Genomic DNA, 20,131 nt, shown 5'->3' on the forward strand with positions numbered 1-20,131 from the left:
TTACGTGCCACGTATTTACGTGCCACGTATTTTTCAGTGCCTGAAATACGTGGCACTGAAATATCGTGGCACTGAAATACGTGGCACTGAAATACGTGGCACTTAAATACGTGGCACTTAAATACGTGGCACTTAAATACGTGGCACTTAAATACGTGGCACTTATATACGTGGCACTTATATACGTGGCACTTATGACTGTCAGAAAATGTTCAGTAAACGGTTAGGGGTGAGGTTAGGGGTAGGGTTTCAGGTAGAATTGGGGAGCTTCCACTGTTCAGGCACATCAGGGGCTCTCCAAACGCGACATGGCGTCCAATCTCAATTCCAGCCAATTCTGCGTTGAAAAAGTAAAACAGTGCTCCTTCCCTTCCGAGCTCTCCCGTGCGTCCAAAAAGGGGTTTACCCCAACATATGGGGTATCAGCGTACTAGGGACAAATTGAACAACAACTTCTGGGGTCCAAGTTCTCTTGTTATCCTTGGGAAAATAAAAATTTGGGGGGCTAAAAATCATTTTTGTGGGAAAAAAAATATGTTTTATTTTCACGGCTCTGCGTTGTAAACTGTAGTGAAACACTTGGGGGTTCAAAGTTCTCACAACACATCTAGATAAGTTCCTTGGGAGGTCTACTTTCCAATATGGGGTCACTTGTGGGGGGTTTGTACTGTTTGGGTACATCAGGGGCTCTGCAAATGCACCGTGACGCCTGAAGACCAATCCATTTAAGTCTGCATTCCAAATGGCGCTCCTTCCCTTCCGAGCTCTGTCATGCGCCCAAACAGTGGTTCCCCCCCACATAGGGGGTATCAGCGTACTCAGGACAAATTGGACAACAACTTTTAGGGTCCAGTTTATCCTGATACCCTTGTGAAAATACAAAACTGGGGGCTAAATTTCATTTTTGTGAAAAAAAAAAAAAATAATATTTTCACGGCTCTGCGTTATAAACTGTAGTGAAACACTTGGGGGTTCAAAGTTCTCACAACACATCTAGATAAGTTCCTTGGGGGGTCTAGTTTCCAATATGGGGTCACTTGTGGGGGGTTTGTACTGTTTGGGTACATCAGGGGCTCTGCAAATGCAACGTGACGCCTGCAGACCAATCCATTTAAGTCTGCATTCCAAATGGCGCTCCTTCACTTCCGAGCTCTGTCATGCGCCCAAACAGTGGTCCCCCCCACAAATGGGGTATCAGCGTACTCCAGACAAATTGGACAACAACTTTTGGGGTCCAATTTATCCTGATACCCTTGTGAAAATACAAAACTTGGGGGCTAAAAAATCATTTTTGTGAAAAAAAAAAATATTTTTATTTTCACGGCTCTGCGTTATAAACTGTAGTGAAACACTTGGGGGTTCAAAGCTCTCAAAACACATCTAGATAAGTTCCTTAGGGGGTCTACTTTCCAAAATGGTGTCACTTGTGGGGGGGTTTAATGTTTAGGCACATCAGGGGCTCTCCAAACGCAACATGGCATCCCATCTTAATTCCAGTCAATTTTGCATTGAAAAGTAAAATAGCGCTTCTTCCCTTCTGAGCTCTGCTATGCACCCAAACAATGGTTTACACCCACATATTGGGTATCAGCGTACTCAGGACAAATTGTACAACAACTTTTGTGGTCTAATTTCTTCTCTTACCCTTGGGGAAATAAAAAAATGGGGGTGAAAAGATCATTTTTGTGAAAAAATATGATTTTTTATTTTTACGGCTCTGCATTATAAACTTCTGTGAAGCACTTGTTGGGTCAAAGTGCTCAACACACATCTAGATAAGTTCCTTAAGGGGTCTACTTTCCAAAATGGTGTCACTCGTGGGGGGTTTCAATGTTTAGGCACATTAGGGGCTCTCCAAACGCAACATGGCGTCCCATCTCAATTCCAGTCAATTTTGCATTGAAAAGTCAAATGGCGCTCCTTCCCTTCTGAGCTCTGCCCTGCGCCCAAACAATGGTTTACACCCACATATGGGGTATCAGTGTACTCAGGACAAATTGCACAACAATTTTTGGGGTCCAATTTCTTCTCTTACCCTTGGGAAAATAAAAAATTGGGGGTGAAAAGATCATTTTTGTGAAAAAATATGATTTTTTATTTTTACGGCTCTGCATTATAAACTTCTGTAAAGCACTTGTTGGGTCAAAGTGCTCACCACACATCTAGATAAGTTCCTTAGGGGGTCTACTTTCCAAAATGGTGTCACTTGTTAGGGGTTTCAATGTTTAGGCACATCAAGGGCTCTCTAAATGCAACATGGCGTCCCATCTCAATTCCAGTCAATTTTGCATTGAAAAGTCAAATGGCGCTCCTTCCCTTCCGAGCTCTGCCCTGCGCCCAAACAATGGTTTACACCCACATATGGGGTATCAGCGTACTCAGGACAAATTGTACAACAACTTTTGGGGTCTATTTTCTCCTGTTACCCTTGGTAAAATAAAACAAATTGGAGCTGAAATAAATTTTGTGTGAAAAAAAGTTAAATGTTCATTTTTATTTAAACATTCCAAAAATTCCTGTGAAACACCTGAAGGGTTAATAAACTTCTTGAAAGTGGTTTTGAGTACCTTGAGGGGTGCAGTTTTTAGAATGGTGTCACACTTGGGTATTTTCTATCATATAGACCCGTCAAAATGACTTCAAATGAGATGTGGTCCCTAAAAAAAAATGGTGTTGTAAAAATGAGAAATTGCTGGTCAACTTTTAACCCTTATAACTCCGTCACAAAAAAAAATTTTGGTTCCAAAATTGTGCTGATGTAAAGTAGACATGTGGAAAATGTTATTTATTAAGTATTTTGTGTGACATATGTCTGTGATTTAAGGGCATAAAAATTCAAAGTTGGAAAATTGCGAAATTTTCCAAATTTTCGCCAAATATTCGTTTTTTTCACAAATAAACGCAAGTTATATCGAACAAATTTTACCACTAACATGAAGTACAATATGTCACGAGAAAACAATGTCAGAATCGCCAAGATCCGTTGAAGCGTTCCAGAGTTATAACCTCATAAAGGGACAGTGGTCAGAATTGTAAAAATTGGCCTGGTCATTAACGTGCAAACCACCCTCGGGGCTTAAGGGGTTAAAATTACCTTTCAGTATTAAAGGGAAGGTGCCATCAAAAAAATGTTTTTTACAGCAATTGCAAAAATGTAAAGAATTAATGTTTACATTTTCTTAAAAAATATTATCATTTGTTCATAATTTAGTAAAATATGAAAAATAATTTGAAAAGTTTTGGAATTTCCACTTTTAAACACTAGGGGGAGCAGCTGCTGAAATTTCAGAAAAACCTAGTGTACAACTAGCTCACATTACTGCACTGCAGTAATTATGGGCGGAGTCTGCTGACGTGTGTGATGTCTCCTCCCCTTCTGGGTGTTTGCTAAGGGATAAGAGGATGATATTCAGGAACCCAGTGAGCAGCCATTTTGTTGGTGACTGCAGAGTAAGGCTGCCGTCACACTAGCAGTATTTGGTCAGTATTTTACATCAGTATTTGTAAGCCAAAACCAGGAGTGGAACAATTAGAGGAAAAGTATAATAGAAACATATGCACCACTTCTGCATTTATCACCCACTCCTGGTTTTGGCTTCCAAATACTGATGTAAAATACTGACCAAATACTGCTAGTGTGACGGCAGCCTTAGGCTACTTTCACACTAGCGTTGATGGCTGTACGTTGCAAAGTTTGCGTCGTGTTTCGGCGGACCACCGCCACAAAAAACGTTACGAAACTCCACCCCCTCCTCCCCAGACCTTGCAATGGGGCAGCGGAAGCGTCGTAAGACTGCTTTCGCTGCCCACGTCGGGCATTTCTTCCACAGCATGCGTCGGTACGTCAGCCCGACGCACTGCGACGGGCCCGTACAGACGCTAGTGTGAAAGCAGCCTTATACTGACAAGCAGACAGTCAACGAGGATGGCAAGCAGCAAGGATTCTGGGAGATATATGGTGGAGGGAGCAGGGTGACAGCAGCACAGAGTATTTCAGGAGAGCAATGTGCTGGTCTATGGGGGCACCCTGTTTGGTGCGCGGAGCAGCCAGGGATTGTACATAGAGCGCTGTCTTTTATACACGTGGATGGACCGTCTGTTCCACAGAAATCCAGGAAACATTTCTGCGGATTGATGGCCTGTTCTGATCCAGACTTTGCATGCAGACCCCATTCCCCTCCTCAGATCCTGTCTTCTCCATCCTGTCCTGGTGATGTGTGAAAGCGAGGTGACAGGCGAAGTACGGGGTGACGCTGGGGGGAAATGTAGCCATATAGTAACGATAAAAATGAGACCCCTCTCTTCAGCTGCCTCACCAACCTTCCCCTGACTGCACCTAACTGGAGGTCATGCTGCCCCCTCTATTACCCCAGACCCGCGTGCAGGTGCTAAGCCAGAACCACCATAGAATGGGTCCGCTTTCTGAAGATAATACTGCCATAGTGTTCTCACATAATACCGCCATATAGATCACACATAATACCGCCATATAGATCACACACAATTCTATCAAATAGATCACACAATACTGTCTCATAGTTCTCACATAATACCACCATATAGATCACACATAATACCGCCAGTGTTCTCACATACCGCCATATAGATCACACACAATACCACCATATAATTCTCACAATACTGATCAAGCATAATACCACCATACAGATCACATAATACCGTCATATAGATCTCACATAATGCCATAATACAGCATGACCCCTGCAGCTCCTGTTATCGCACGCATTGAGTTGTGTGTGCAATGGGGAAAGATATGCAGGGGGGAGAGGAGTGCATAGGACAGGATTAGATACACGGTTCACCAGACAGTATCACACAGGAGAGGATTAGATACACGGTTCACCAGACAGTATCACACAGGAGAGGATTAGATACACGGTTCACCAGACAGTATCAGACAGAAGAGGATTAGATACACGGCTCAGCAGACCATATCACACAGGATAGGATTAGATTAATGGCTCAGCAGACCATATCACACAGGATAGGATTAGATACATGGCTCAGCAGACAGTATCACACAGGAGAGGATTATTAGCTACACGTCTCAGCAGACAGTATCACACAGGAGCGGATTAGATACACGGCTCAGCAGTTAGTATTCCACAGGAGGATTAGATACACAGGTCAGCACAGTATAGGATTAGATACACGGCTCAGCATAGTATCACACAGGATAGGATTAGATACATGGCTCAGCATAGTATCACACAGGATAGGATTAGATACACGGTTCACCAGACAGTATCACACAGGAGAGGATTAGATACACGGTTCACCAGACAGTATCACACAGGAGAGGATTAGATACACGGTTCACCAGACAGTATCAGACAGAAGAGGATTAGATACACGGCTCAGCAGACCATATCACACAGGATAGGATTAGATTCATGGCTCAGCAGACCATATCACACAGGATAGGATTAGATACATGGCTCAGCAGACAGTATCACACAGGAGAGGATTATTAGCTACACGTCTCAGCAGACAGTATCACACGAGCGGATTAGATACACGGCTCAGCAGTTAGTATTCCACAGGAGGATTAGATACACAGGTCAGCACAGTATAGGATTAGATACACAGCTCAGCATAGTATCACACAGGATAGGATTAGATACACGGCTCAGCATAGTATCACACAGGATAGGATTAGATACACGGTTCACCAGACAGTATCACACAGGAGAGGATTAGATACACGGTTCACCAGACAGTATCACACAGGAGAGGATTAGATACACGGTTCACCAGACAGTATCAGACAGAAGAGGATTAGATACACGGCTCAGCAGACCATATCACACAGGATAGGATTAGATTAATGGCTCAGCAGACCATATCACACAGGATAGGATTAGATACATGGCTCAGCAGACAGTATCACACAGGAGAGGATTATTAGCTACACGTCTCAGCAGACAGTATCACACAGGAGCGGATTAGATACACGGCTCAGCAGTTAGTATTCCACAGGAGGATTAGATACACAGGTCAGCACAGTATAGGATTAGATACACGGCTCAGCATAGTATCACACAGGATAGGATTAGATACACGGCTCAGCATAGTATCACACAGGATAGGATTAGATACACGGTTCACCAGACAGTATCACACAGGAGAGGATTAGATACACGGTTCACCAGACAGTATCACACAGGAGAGGATTAGATACACGGTTCACCAGACAGTATCAGACAGAAGAGGATTAGATACACGGCTCAGCAGACCATATCACACAGGAGCGGATTAGATACACGGCTCAGCAGTTAGTATTCCACAGGAGGATTAGATACACAGGTCAGCACAGTATAGGATTAGATACACGGCTCAGCATAGTATCACACAGGATAGGATTAGATTTAGAGCCCCATCGGGGAAAGCGATGATAATGTGTGCAAACTGCAAAGTGCTGCGGAATATGTTAGCGCTATATAAAAATAAAGATTATTATTATTATACACGGCTCAGCAGACAGTATCACACAGGAGAGGATTAGATACATGGCTCAGCATAGTATCACACAGTATAGGATAAGATACACGGCTCAGCATAGTATCACACAGTATAGGATTAGATGCATGGCTCAGCAGACAGTATCACACAGTATAGGATTAGATGCATGTCTCAGCATAGTATCACACAGATAGGATTAGATACATGGCTCAGCAGTCAGTATCACCAGCAGCGTTAATTAGATAGCAATGAGCGTGCCGAGCGTTAGCTGGCTGGAAACATCTAGTTACCTTATAGTCCTGATTTGTGTTTGGAATGTGGACTAGATTTGTTGGCAATATGTGGGTACACGTTTTGCATTTTTTATTGTTATAGTGGAATGTGCCAGTCACTGATGATGATGATGAGAGGACACTTCTGACAAGCAGATTCCTTAAGTTAGGGGGCTGTTTATAGGAGAGAAGTGATAGTTCTGGGAATAAGTCTTTCAATTTGTGGTCTCTGTGGAATATGGGTTGGAGATCAGCACCAATTTTCCTTAGGATGCTCATGTGGGGGTTGTATGTGACCACAAGAGGCACCCTGTTATCCCCTCTCAGTTTGTACTCCAAGAGGCTGTTTCTTGGGATCCTTGTAGCCCTGTGATCTATTACCTGTGGATGGTATCCTTGTTGTAGGAATGTATTCCTCAGTGATAGCAGCTGTAGTTCCCTGTCTTTACTGTCTGAGCAGATCCGAATATATCTCAGAGCTTGACTGTAGATGATGGATTTTTTTGTGTTGGATGAAAGCTGTTCCATCTAAGATAAGCCGGACGTCCGGTGGGCTTGTGGTAAATGGATGTCTGTATGGCATTGTCCTTGATGTATATGGTCATGTCCAGAAAATGTATTTGGGTCTTTGAAAAGTTGAGGGTGAGTTTGATGGTTGGGTGGTACTTGTTGAAGTTATTGTGGAAGCTGAGTAGATCATCTTTTGAGCCTGTTCATATTATTAGCAGATCATCAAGCATTTCAGTGCGAAACGCGCGTCGGGTGATGGTGGGCTTCCAACAGCGCTCCTCCTGGTAACTATACCATTACTCTCCTGTGTATATTCTTACCTGTGTAAGTTTCTTACTATGTATCACTGCTTACTATGTATTACTGCTTATTTGCACATGATCGTTTGCACAATGATTTAATCACATGGACATACTATTGCTTGTATCTGTGATATTAATGTGTATGGAGTGTCTGTCTGGTTAGCCCTCCGTGTTCCTGTGTCTTAGGAGTTTACCCAGATTTTGATTGTCATTTATTGTATTGTGGTTAATAAAGCTGTTCAATTTTTTATTGCCTCATATGAAGTTGGTTTCTTGGTGCTGGATCATCAATGTAGCGGAAGTATGCAAAAGGTTGAACAGAGCAAGATGACAAAAATTCTTCCTCCAGTTTCGCCATAAATAAGTTAGCATATTGTGGAGACATTTTGCTTCCCATGGCGCTACCCATACACTGTTGGTATAAATTGTTCCCAAAAGAAAAATAGTTGTGATGGAGCACAAACCTGATAAATTGCAGTGTTGGTTCTGTGGCTACATTGTTCTTTTGAAGGAAATACTTACATGCTGCAATTCCATCCTCATGATGAATGTTGGAATAGAGAGACTACATCCATGGTGGCTAGTATCTTGTCCTCTGGAAGTGAGCCCAGCGCTGACAATTTGCAAAGAATATCTGTTGTGTCCTGGATATACTGTAGCTGGGTGTGCGCCTCACCAAGAGTTTCAGAATGTTCTCCACCCAGCCTGAGATATTCTCAGTTAGAGTCCCAATACCAGAGATGATAGGCCTCCCAGAATTACCTTCTTTATGTATTTTAGGCAACATGTAGAAGGTACCTGTTTGGGGATTGTCTGGTATTAGCTCCAGCAGTGAGGATGAAGTAGAATCAAATACCTTGATGATATTTGTTAGTTCCTCTGTGTACTTTTTGGTTGGATCTCCCTGAAGTGGAGTGTAGTATTTTATATCCAAGAGTTGTCTGTTTGCTTCCTGGATGTAATCTGCCGTGTTCATTATGACTACAGCTCCTACTTTGTCTGCTGGTTTGATGAAAAAGTGGAGTGTAGCAGAAAGCAGTCACAACCAGGAACTGACCGTTTTATAACAGTTTTTCAGACAGTGAGCTAGATAAAGGATTTCCAGAAACTCTACAACAGTAAAATGGTAATTACGGTATGTTCTGGATTATTAATTGTATGTTTGAAATTACACAACCAAGAATAAAACAAATTCTATGAAGTTCCTACGTTTCCCTTCTCAAACCCATTCCTATTGTGCAATGTACCTTTACCATGTATTTGGACTAAAAGAAAAAAACTTCAGTGCAAACAAATTCCTTTTTGTTTTTTAAAACCCTAAAAGCTGAATATTTTCTTATTTTGTCATTCAATATAACAATGTTTCTTGTAGTGAGAAAGATCAAATAATTTTACAACTGTCAAAAAAGAAAAAAAAAACAAAAAAAAACAAACACATACCTCTGTTGTAATGAGTACATTTTCCTTTTTGCAGATGTCAAGAACTCTCTTTGTTTGTATCTCATCCGAAAGAGGTTTAAAGCGAAACTTAGAGCAACGAGATGTTAAAGGTTCAATAATTCTAGCAGAAAAAAAAGTGGTTTAGCTGTTGTCATTTACTGCCCCACCGAAAAATTTGAAGTAGGAACTAAAGAATATTGTAATTGTGTTTTATTGCTGATGCTGCCCATTTAAGCTAGAGCACTGGTGTCAACAGCTCCAATCCGCATTAGTCACATAGGAATATACCAAGGTTAACATGTAATTATCACTTTATAAGTCTTTATGCATTTCAGATGCTGCAGTGTTGAGGATCTGTGGCGAGACCTCCATTGACCACTTAAAATACCTCTCAGAATTCCACAGCACCTGCATGAGCTTTGCACATAGAGCGGTTTACCAGCTCATTAGTAGCTCTATGGATCCATATACAGCTCTGTGAGGGTAAATGTACTGACCCAACTACTATTCAGGCCCTAGCCCACTCCAATCAAACAATAGGCATGTCTGGAATATATAAAAGCTTTTATAAAATGTCAGGTATACATTAAGAAAGAGTCAATATAGCACCATGGACAAAAAAAAAATAAAAATACCAAGCAGACATAGATAAAGATTGGAACGCCTTAGGCTACTTTCTCCTGGGAGTCACTATTTTGCATCAAAATTTGTAGGCCAAGATAAGGTAGCGGTAAAGAAAACCTTTCCATTATACTTTGTGTAGCTTCCACTGATGGATATGGCATAGAGACCCCAACAATACAAAATGGAGAGGTGACTGGGACAACTCTACATTGCCAAGCACCGTACTATGCAGATGGCATGCGGGTAAACTGAGCCGAATAGGTTGCAGCGTTAATCAGCTGTTTAAAGGGGGCCATACAGCTTGTCTAATAGGAATGGTCCACCTTACGTATAGGCCAACCAAATTATTAACATAGAAGTGCCCTTTAGGGTATGTGCACACGTTCAGGTTTTCGCGCTTTTTTCGCGATAAAAACTCATTAAAAATGCATACATTATGCATCCTATCATTTAGAATGCATTCTGCATGTTTTGTGCACATGGTGCGTTTTTTCCCGCAAAAAAAACGCATCGCGGTAAAAAAAGCAGCATGTTCATTAATTTTGCGGATTTTCCGCGTTTTTCCCGCAATTCTATGCATTTGGAAAAAAACGCACAAAAAAAGCATGAAAAAACGGAAAAAAAACGCATGCGGTTTTCTGGCAGAAATGTCCGGTTTTTGTCACTAAAATTTCTGCAAGAAATCCTGACGTGTGCACATACCCTTATAGAAAATCAGGCAGCTCAGATAAAATTTATTTTTGCAATGTATACAGTATACATGGCTCTGTGTATGTTACAGATACTTTTCACTAGTTGCCTCTGGTTTGAGTTCAGAAAAAAACAAAAAACATGAAACACTGATTGGAGCAATCCACAGGCACGGGGCGTTTGTCCTCAATATGTTTTCATGATTTCTCTGCAAATTGTCAGCATCAGTTTGTCTCAAGTTGCACAACATCCTGCCCTCCACTCCATTACTAGAGAGTGACTCACAGTAAAGCGGGCTTGCTCATCATGTGCCAGCCATTCTGTCCAAAATATTAGAAGAACTTACCTACTGACATAATTACAAATGAGACAAAATCTGGTGGTTTTGGACTCTTTTTCCATGGTGCGTCTCAAAGCAGCCTGTGCTGCTGAGGTCATCGAGTCTGCTTCATCCAGAATAACAATTTTAAATGGGGGACATGCTTTGCCACTACAAACAAGAGACATGGAATTTGTAAAAATCCGTATAAAACATTATGCTAGTCGCAGATATAGGTGCCATGTAAATTCTACAGTGAGGGACACAAATATTGGAGACTAAGCCCGAAGCTGGAAGGGAATATTAAAGAACTGGAATAACATGCGTGTATTAGCCAAACTTATGCGCAGTACTGTTTTAAAAACTTGAACAATCCCATTAAAATCATAGACACATACAATGATTGTTAGAGGGAACCTGTCAGCAGGATTGTGCACAGTAACCTACAATGTCAGGTCGGCGCCGTTATACTGAAAATCATCCCTTGGTTGAGGAAATTTGTCTTGTGGTTGTTCTTCAATCTTTATTTGCAGTTTTCAGTTAATGAGATTTGTGTGTGGTGTTCTGATTACATATTCATCCTTCTAGGCTTATGACAGGTCACTGATCCTTCAGGGACCTGCCCCCTATTTTACATACAGCATCTTATTGTTTGGAAAAAACTGTCATTTCATATCAAGTGGTCCAAATATGAATATTTTTTTACCTGACGTCTTTAGATTTTTTTTATTTTTTGTTTTTATGAAGTACAACTTTAGTTAATTACAAATTAAAAGTTTAAAATTTTTCTCTTTATCAGTTAATTATTTACAGATTTTTAAAGTTTTGAAAAAGTGCGGATTTTGGCCTGGTATGGCTACCTTTTTTATCATATCTCGGGCTGGAATTAAGATAAAGAGGTGGGAGAGGCATCATTTTTCTCAGAACGACGGTACCAGCTTTTATTTGATATGTCACAAGACTGTTTCTTTATATTTTGTTTTGGAGAAATCAAATTCAAAATTTTGATGCGCAATTGTGAAAAAAACGTATGTTTTAAAATTGTGAAAACATGCATGTGTGTTACTTGTGTTCTTGTTTATATTTGCAAAGGGATTCAACTTGGGACCCATCAAATTTTTTTATTTTTTTTTTTTAAGCATTGAATCATTTGATTTTATGTTTGTGTGTGTTTCTTCCCTTTTTCTTTTCAAATTACAACTTATTGAATTCAACATTTATATGCAACAATAAAGAAACAAAAAACAAATACCAAAGTGCCAGAATAAATACATCTTAATCATCATAACACAACTTGCTCAGCATTTTCAACCTGAATTCATTGAACAAACCAAAAGAAAAAAAAAAAAAGGTGATCATATCCTGAAGTGTGGTTTTCTAGATACCGTATATACTCGAGTATAAGCCGACCCCCCTAATTTTGCCACAAAAAACTGGGAAAACTTATTGACTCGAGTATAAGCCTAGGGTGGAAAATGCAGCAGCTACCGGTGAATTTCAAAATTAAAAATAGATGCTCCATACCGTTCATTATGGCCCCATAGATGCTCCACATAAAGCTGTGCCAGATATAATGCTCTGCACCGTTCATTATGGCCCCATAGATGCTCCATATAAAGCTGTGCAACATATAATGCTCTGCACCGTTCATTATGGCCCCATAGATGCTCCATATAAAGCTGTGCCACATATAATGCTGCACCGTTCATTATGGCCCGATAGATGCTCCACATAAAGCTGTGCCATATATATATATATAATGCTCTGCACCGTTGCCCCATAGCTGTGCCATATATATAATGCTCTGCACCATTGCCCCATAGCTGTGCCATATAGTGCTCTGCACCGTTGCCCCATAGCTGTGCCATATATATAGTGCTCTGCACTGTTGCCCCATAGCTGTGCCATATAGTGCTCTGCACCGTTGCCCCATAGCTATGCCATATATATATAATGCTCTGCACCGTTGCCCCATAGCTGTGCCATATAGTGCTCTGCACCGTTGCCCCATAGCTGTGCCATATACAGGTCCTTCTCAAAACACCGGATTACGTACCGGTAATGCTCTTTTATAGAGCCACGACAGCACCCACTGAGAGAGGGGATCCGCCCCTAGGAACAGGAAACCCTATGGAGAGATAAAAGGGGCGGTCCCCCTCGCTCCCACAGTTTGGGTTACAGAGATTGCGAGGAACCGCCCACCAGTATTAGTAGGCAATTATTATCATTTTATCTTAAACTACTAATATTTACAAGAACCAATCACCCTTATCCGTGCTCATATGCAAACTAATATATAAGGGAGGGAAGTGAAGGGGTGCTGTCGTGGCTCTATAAAAGAGCATTACCGGTACGTAATCCGGTGTTTTCTCTTCGCCACGACAGCACCCACTGAGAGACTTTCAGAGATAGTCATTTGGGGGGGATTATTGTGTTAAGAACTGATCTACCGAAACACAGGTCAGTGGAGGCAGATAAATCTAGTCTATAGTGACTATAGAAGGTAGTAGGAGACGACCAGGTTGCGGCCTTACATATGAGTTCTATCGGAACCTCTGCTCGCTCTGCCCAGGATGATGCTATCGCCCGGGTGGAATGTGCCTTTACAGTCTCAGGTGGATCTTCCCCTTTAGACGAATAGGCCAGGTATATCGCCTCCCGAATCCATCGGGATAATGTGCCTTTAGTAACACCAGCTCCTTTCCTTTGACCCTGGAAGTAAACAAAGAGCCCTGCTCTTCCTCCAGGGACTAGTCCTGTCTAGATAGGTTATCACAGCCCTTCTCACATCTAAAGTATGGTACTTTTCTTCTTCTTGATTTGTAGGGTTATTATAGAAGGTAGGAAGAAGAATTTCTTGAGATCTATGGAATTTAGTACACATTTTAGGCAAGTAGGAAGGGTCTGTTTTTAGGACAATCCTATCTGGCAATATTGACATGAATGGAGGATCTACTGATAGCGCCTGTATGTCACTTACCCTTCTTGCCGATACTAAGGCGACAAGAAGAGCAGTCTTGAGGGAGACATGTTTAATGTGAGCAGAATGTAGAGGCTCAAACGGGTGGTCTGTCAAGGCTTCAAGGACCAGATTAACATCCCAAGGTGAGTGGGGAATTTGGACCGGTTCTGCTCTCTGGCAGGCTGAAATGAATCTGGATATCCACCTATCTCCCGCAACGTTGTGACTATACAAGGCCCCTAGTGCAGAAACTTGCACTTTTAAGGTATTAACCGAAAGGCCTAAGTCCCGTCCTTTCTGGAGAAATTCGAGAATGATAGAGACTGGAATTTCCTTTGACAGGGCTGAGGGATAGAGGCTTAAAAAAATGTTTCCATACTTTTACATAGATCGATGTAGTGGATCTTTTCCTACTCAGCAGTAGGGTATCAATTACTCTATCAGAGAAGCCCCTTAGTTTTATCTAGTATAGACTGAACTTTATTCCTCACCGTTATCTGTTTAGATTCTGGGAGAAAACATTTTTGACTTATAGAACCTAATATAATCCCCAAAAATACTTGCCGAGTCGTTGGGATCAGCCTAGATTTTTCCCAGTTTATTATCCATCCTAAGTTCTGCAAGGATGAAATCATGTGACTTAACCTTTGCTGACATTGTGAGGGGGATTTTCCTACCACTAAAAGGTCGTCTAGGTATGGGATTATGAGGGTGTCTTTTAATCTTAGATATGACATGACCTCTGACATTAGTTTAGTGAATACCCTTGGAGCAATTGATAGTCCAAAGGGCATTGCCGTGTACTGAAAGTGCCGTATATATCCTTTTATCACAACCGCCACGCGGAGATATTGTTGATGTTTTTTAAAGATTGGGAGATGGTAATACGCATCTTTCAAGTCCAGAACCGTCATAAAGCAATGGGGAAACAGGAGTTTTATGGTGGATCGGATAGACTCCATTTTAAAGGTTTGATTTTCTAAGAAGGTGTTTAATTTCTTAAGGTTTATAATGGTTCTGAATGATCCATCCGGTTTTGGTATTAGAAATAAAGGGGAGTAAAACCCTTTGCCCTCCTGAAGAAGTGGAACTTCCACCAAAACCCCCTTGGACAGAAGACTCATTACTTCCTGCTCCAATGCCTCCTGTTGTGATTGAGATTTTAATGAAGTCAATAGAAATGAGTCCGGAGGGACTCGGGAAAATCTTAATTTTAAGCCGGAGGTGACAAGATCATTGGCCCAACTATTTGATGTTATCAGCCGCCATTTATCTGAGAAGGAGGATAATCTACCTCCCACAGGTAGATCCGCTCTAACGGGGTTTGTCCTCAGGTTTGAAAGGGCGCTTCCCAAGAATGCACCCCTTTGTTTGGTGTCTCTAGAGGCCCAGCGGTCTTGGTTTTTAAAATCTTTCCTTCTATTAAACACAGGCTTCCGGAATGCTCTCCTATAGGATGGAAGGTAATTAACGTTAGGGAAGCCCTTCTTCCTCTCTCCCGCTTTAGTTAAGATCTCGTCTAGTTTAGTACCAAACAGGTACTCACCCTGACATGGGAGGCCACACAATTTAGATTTTGTTTGGGGATCACCCTTCCATCCTTTAAGCCACAGGGCTCTGCGTGCTGCATTCGTGAGTCCTGCTGACTTAGCCGCCAAGCGTATAGAGTCAGCAGATGAGTCCGCCAGGAAGGCTGTAGCCCCTCTGATCAGGGGTATAGAGGACATTAATTTGTCTCTAGAGAGACCGCTTTTTAGTCCCTCCTCCAAATCATTTAGCCAGACTAGCATGGACCTAGCGGTGCATGTAGCCGATATTGCCGGCCTAAAGGCTCCCGTACATGACTCCCAGGCTCTTTTTAAAAGAGAGTCGGTTTTACGGTCCAGTGGGTCCTGCAATGAGCCCGAATCCTCCACGGGCAGTGAGGATTTTTTGGATGTGGATGCCACTGCTGCATCCACCTTCGGGGCTTTTGACCATAATGAGAACTCTTCATCATTGAAGGGATAACGTCTTTTTGAGGTTGGTGGTAAACCCCTTTGCCCCTGGCTTTCCCACTCTTTCTTGATTAGATCTTTTACCGCTGCTATTACAGGAAAGGAGGGCCTTCTCTTTTCCGACAGACCAGCAAACATTATATCCTGCTGCGTTTTAACAACCTTAGAATCTTCAATGCCCATGGTGTTGCAGACTGACTTTACCAGGTTATCAATGCTATCGGTGGGAAAGCACGTATCTTGATCCTCATCTGAGGAAACGTATTCACGGGAAATGTCAGAGTCTGCATTTTCTCTATCAGACGACTGGTCAGATATAGGGGAAACGTACCCCTTTTTCCCTTTAGTACGCGGCTCTTTGTCAGAACTATGTAAGGCTCGTAATACTTCTCTAATCATGCCCCTAATGTCCTCTGATCTAACCGAGGCTTCTTCACGTTAGGTAGAGTCAATACACGGTTTACAAAGCCTCTTTTTATGACTATCCGGAAGGGGCTGGAGACATAATGCACACTGTCTGTGTTTCGTTTTTTTCAGTCCTTTTGGCCTAGGGTGTGAGGGAGAGGGAACAGTAATCAGCCTAAATAGGGAAGATACACACTCACCCAGTGAAGCTGTCTGTGAAGGTACCGGCTGATGAGGAGGAGACTGAGGCACAGGTTGAGGAATAGCACGATCCGACTTGCTCTTCCTAGAAGATCCGCTCTGCTTAGAGCGGCTGGTGCTGGCATGGCTGCGTGGAGTGGATGCGGTGGCTTCTAAGGAAGACATCACAGCGTCCTGCGCAGAATCCATAGTGGACGCCGGAGCGACATCGCCGGCGTCCTTTCATATGGGGGCCGCCATCTTCTTCCGGTTGTACCCGGAAGCGCTAGTCACTTCCGGGTCGCGGCCATATTGTATGCGCCTGCGCTGCCGCCGGTGTCAGCGCAGGCGCTGTCCTCCTCCATCACCCTGGAAGTTTACCTGTACTTCCGGGGGAATACACTGGGGCTCCATGCTGTGTATGCGTCCGCCGAGGACGGCGCGACGCTGACCGCACTACAGCGCTGCTCCCGCAGACGAATCCGGCTGGTATCCCGTGAGCCAGCAACCACCCGTCCTGGCCTCACGGCGTCTGCCAGCAGAGGGGGGAAACTGAGCCAGGACCCCCGACGCTGCTTCCAGCCCTGGAGCCCTTGCCGTCCTCTAAGGTAAACCGCGCAAGCGGCATCCAGGCTGGGTATCCTCTTCTCTCCATGGATTCCCGTAGGAACAGGAAACCAAACTGTGGGAGCGAGGGGGACCGCCCCTTTTATCTCTCCATAGGGTTTCCTGTTCCTAGGGGCGGATCCCCTCTCTCAGTGGGTGCTGTCGTGGCGAAGAGAAAAAATTAGCATATAGTGTTAAATTTCATTATTTACCATAATGTAATGATTACAATTAAACTTTCATATATTATAGATTCATTATCCACCAACTGAAATTTGTCAGGTCTTTTATTGTTTTAATACTGATGATTTTGGCATACAACTCCTGATAACCCAAAAAACCTGTCTCAATAAATTAGCATATCAAGAAAAGGTTCTCTAAACGACCTATTACCCTAATCTTCTGAATCAACTAATTAACTATAAACACATGCAAAAGATACCCGAGGCTTTTAAAAACTCCCTGCCTGGTTCATTACTCAAAACCCCCATCATGGGTAAGACTAACGACCTGACAGATGTCAAGAAGGCCATCATTGTCACCCTCAAGCAAGAGGGTAAGACCCAGAAAGAAATTTCTCAGCAAATAGGCTGTTCCCAGAGTGCTGTATCAAGGCACCTCAATGGTAAGTCTGTTGGAAGGAAACAATGTGGCAGAAAACGCTGTACAACGAGAAGAGGTGACCGGACCCTGAGGAAGATTGTGGAGAAGGACCGATTCCAGACCTTGGGGAACCTGAGGAAGCAGTGGACTGAGTCTGGTGTGGAAACATCCAGAGCCACCGTGCACAGGCGTGTGCAGGAAATGGGCTACAGGTGCCGCATTCCCCAGGTAAAGCCACTTTTGAACCATAAACAGCGGCAGAAGCGCCTGACCTGGGCTACAGAGAAGCAGCACTGGACTGTTGCTAAGTGGTCCCAAGTACTTTTTTCTGATGAAAGCAAATTTTGCATGTCATTCGGAAATCAAGGTGCCAGAGTCTGGAGGAAGACTGGGGAGAAGGAAATGCCAAAATGCCTGAAGTCCAGTGTCAAGTACCCACAGTCAGTGATGGTGTGGGGTGCCATGTCAGCTGCTGGTGTTGGTCCACTGTGTTTCATCAAGGGCAGGGTCAATGCAGCTAGCTATCAGGAGATTTTGGAGCACTTCATGCTTCCATCGGCTGAAATGCTTTATGGAGATGAAGATTTCATTTTTCAGCACGACCTGGCACCTGCTCACAGTGCCAAAACCACTGGTAAATGGTTTACTGACCATGGTATTACTGTGCTCAATTGGCCTGCCAACTCTCCTGACCTGAACCCCATAGAGAATCTGTGGGATATTGTGAAGAAAAAGTTGAGAGACCCAAGACCCAACACTCTGGATGAGCTTAAGGCCGCTATTGAAGCATCCTGGGCCTCCATAACATCTCAGCAGTGTCACAGGCTGATTGCCTCCATGCCACGCCGCATTGTAGCAGTCATTTCTGCCAAAGGATTCCCGACCAAGTATTGAGTGCATAACTGAACATTATTATTTGATGGTTTTTTTGTTTGTTATTAAAAAACACTTTTATTTGATTGGACGGGTGAAATATGCTAATTTATTGAGACAGGTTTTTTGGGTTATCAGGAGTTGTATGCCAAAATGATCAGTATTAAAACAATAAAAGACCTAACAAATTTCAGTTGGTGGATAATGAATCTATAATATATGAAAGTTTAATTGTAATCATTACATTATGGTAAATAATGAAATTTAACACTATATGCTAATTTTTTGAGAAGGACCTGTATAGGACCTAGCCTATACCCTGTGACCCTCCACATCAGACAAGCAGTCGGTCTACTGAGGAAGGTCTCATTGTTTTGACCGAAACGTTTATGCTGGACTGCTATCCAAGTAATAAATATTTATTTCTTAAAATCATCACCATACACAAGTTGAGTGCCAAGTTATTTACTTCCTATATGTTTACTGGTGTGGGCAACCTATCTTGAGCACCGACACAGCTGTGCCACGATATACTTTACAAATGACACATGCGTCACAAAACGCTTGACAACGCATGCCGGCGCATGTCCATGCGCCCCCCATCTTAAAGATAGGGGCGCATGACGCATGCGTCGGTATCAGTCGACGACGCTGCGCCCAACACCACAAATGTGAACGTTACCTTACTAGCAATGGCCATTTCCTTTTGTGTCAGAGTATGTGAGGCCTGTCATGGTGTCCGGCTCCACCTGAGTTACCGTATTTTTTCGACTGTAAGACGCACTTTTTCCCCCTAAAAATTGTGAGGAAAATGGGGGGTGCGTCTTATAGTTGGAATGCAGGCTTACCGGCAGCGTGGCGGCGGCAGAGGTGCAGGGATGATGTGGCGCGGTGAGCGGTATGGCGTGAGCCAGGGTCCCTTCCACATTTGAGGTGACGCCGCGGCCCGGTATTGAAGGAGAGCAGCAGAGCTGGGTGAGTCACGGCTTTCCCGGTGGCAGCGGCCACCTTCCTGAGGCCGCACGTGCGCAGATTGAGTTTTCTGCTTCCCGGGGCTTCAGGAAAATGGCTGCAGGAGGCCGCTCGTGCGCAGATTGAGATCGCGGTGGCCATTTTCCTGAAGCTGAGTTCGCAGATTGAGATCTCAGCTTCAAGAAAATGGCCGCCGCGATCTCCATCTGCGCACACGCGGCCATTTTCCTGAAGCCCTGGGAAGCAGAGTACTGAATCTGCGCACGCGCGGCCTCAAGAAGATGGCCGCCACCACCGGGAAAACCGTGACTCACCCAGTTCTGCTGCTCTTCTTCAATACCGCCGCGGCGTAACCTCAAATGTGAAAGGGACCCTGGCCGCCACCACATGAAGAAGTGACCGCACATCTGCCGCCGCCACAGCACTGCCGCAACCTCCTCATGGACACCAGGCCATGGCGTCTCCCACCTAAGCAGGAAGGGACCCTGCTCAGGTGCACGCCGTACCGCCCACCGCGCCTCAGCATCACCGCACCTCTGCTGACACCATGCCTCCTGTGACCCTGCTCTGCCACTGCCAGCCCTCAGGTAAGATCTTAAATTCGGAAAATAAGACGGACCCCCATCTTATAAAAAAAAATTCTTTTTTTCTGCAATTTTCACCCCAAATTTGGGGTGCGTCTTATGGTACGGTGCGTCTTATAGTCCGAAAAATACAGTAATATCTTATTTTTGTTAACTTTTACAACGTCTTGTTTTCTTGGATACACAAAGGATGGCGCTGGACCAGAAGGTGCAGAAAAGTCCTTTCTACGTCTTCATTTTCACAATCTTTGGAGAGTACAGTAGCCACCAGCGGCAATCATATTCACAGGTCACATCACCAGTTCTGTC

The 20,131-nt window shown here is 43.4% G+C and overlaps 1 protein-coding gene across 1 annotated transcript in view; it reads right to left on the reverse strand.

Moving 5' to 3' along the window:
* The window catches only part of RFC4 (replication factor C subunit 4), a 98,131-nt gene that overhangs the window by 42,178 nt on the left and 35,822 nt on the right, over positions 1 to 20,131 (reverse strand). The window contains exons 5-6 of the mRNA XM_077290422.1: positions 10,668 to 10,811; positions 9,008 to 9,128 (exon numbers count right to left, since the gene is read on the reverse strand). Coding sequence (XP_077146537.1) covers positions 9,008 to 9,128; positions 10,668 to 10,811 — 265 coding nt within the window. The remainder of the gene's footprint in view (positions 1 to 9,007; positions 9,129 to 10,667; positions 10,812 to 20,131) is intronic.

This window comes from Ranitomeya variabilis, chromosome 2 (genome assembly GCF_051348905.1).
Source record: "Ranitomeya variabilis isolate aRanVar5 chromosome 2, aRanVar5.hap1, whole genome shotgun sequence".
Classification (NCBI taxonomy): Eukaryota; Metazoa; Chordata; class Amphibia; order Anura; family Dendrobatidae; genus Ranitomeya; species Ranitomeya variabilis.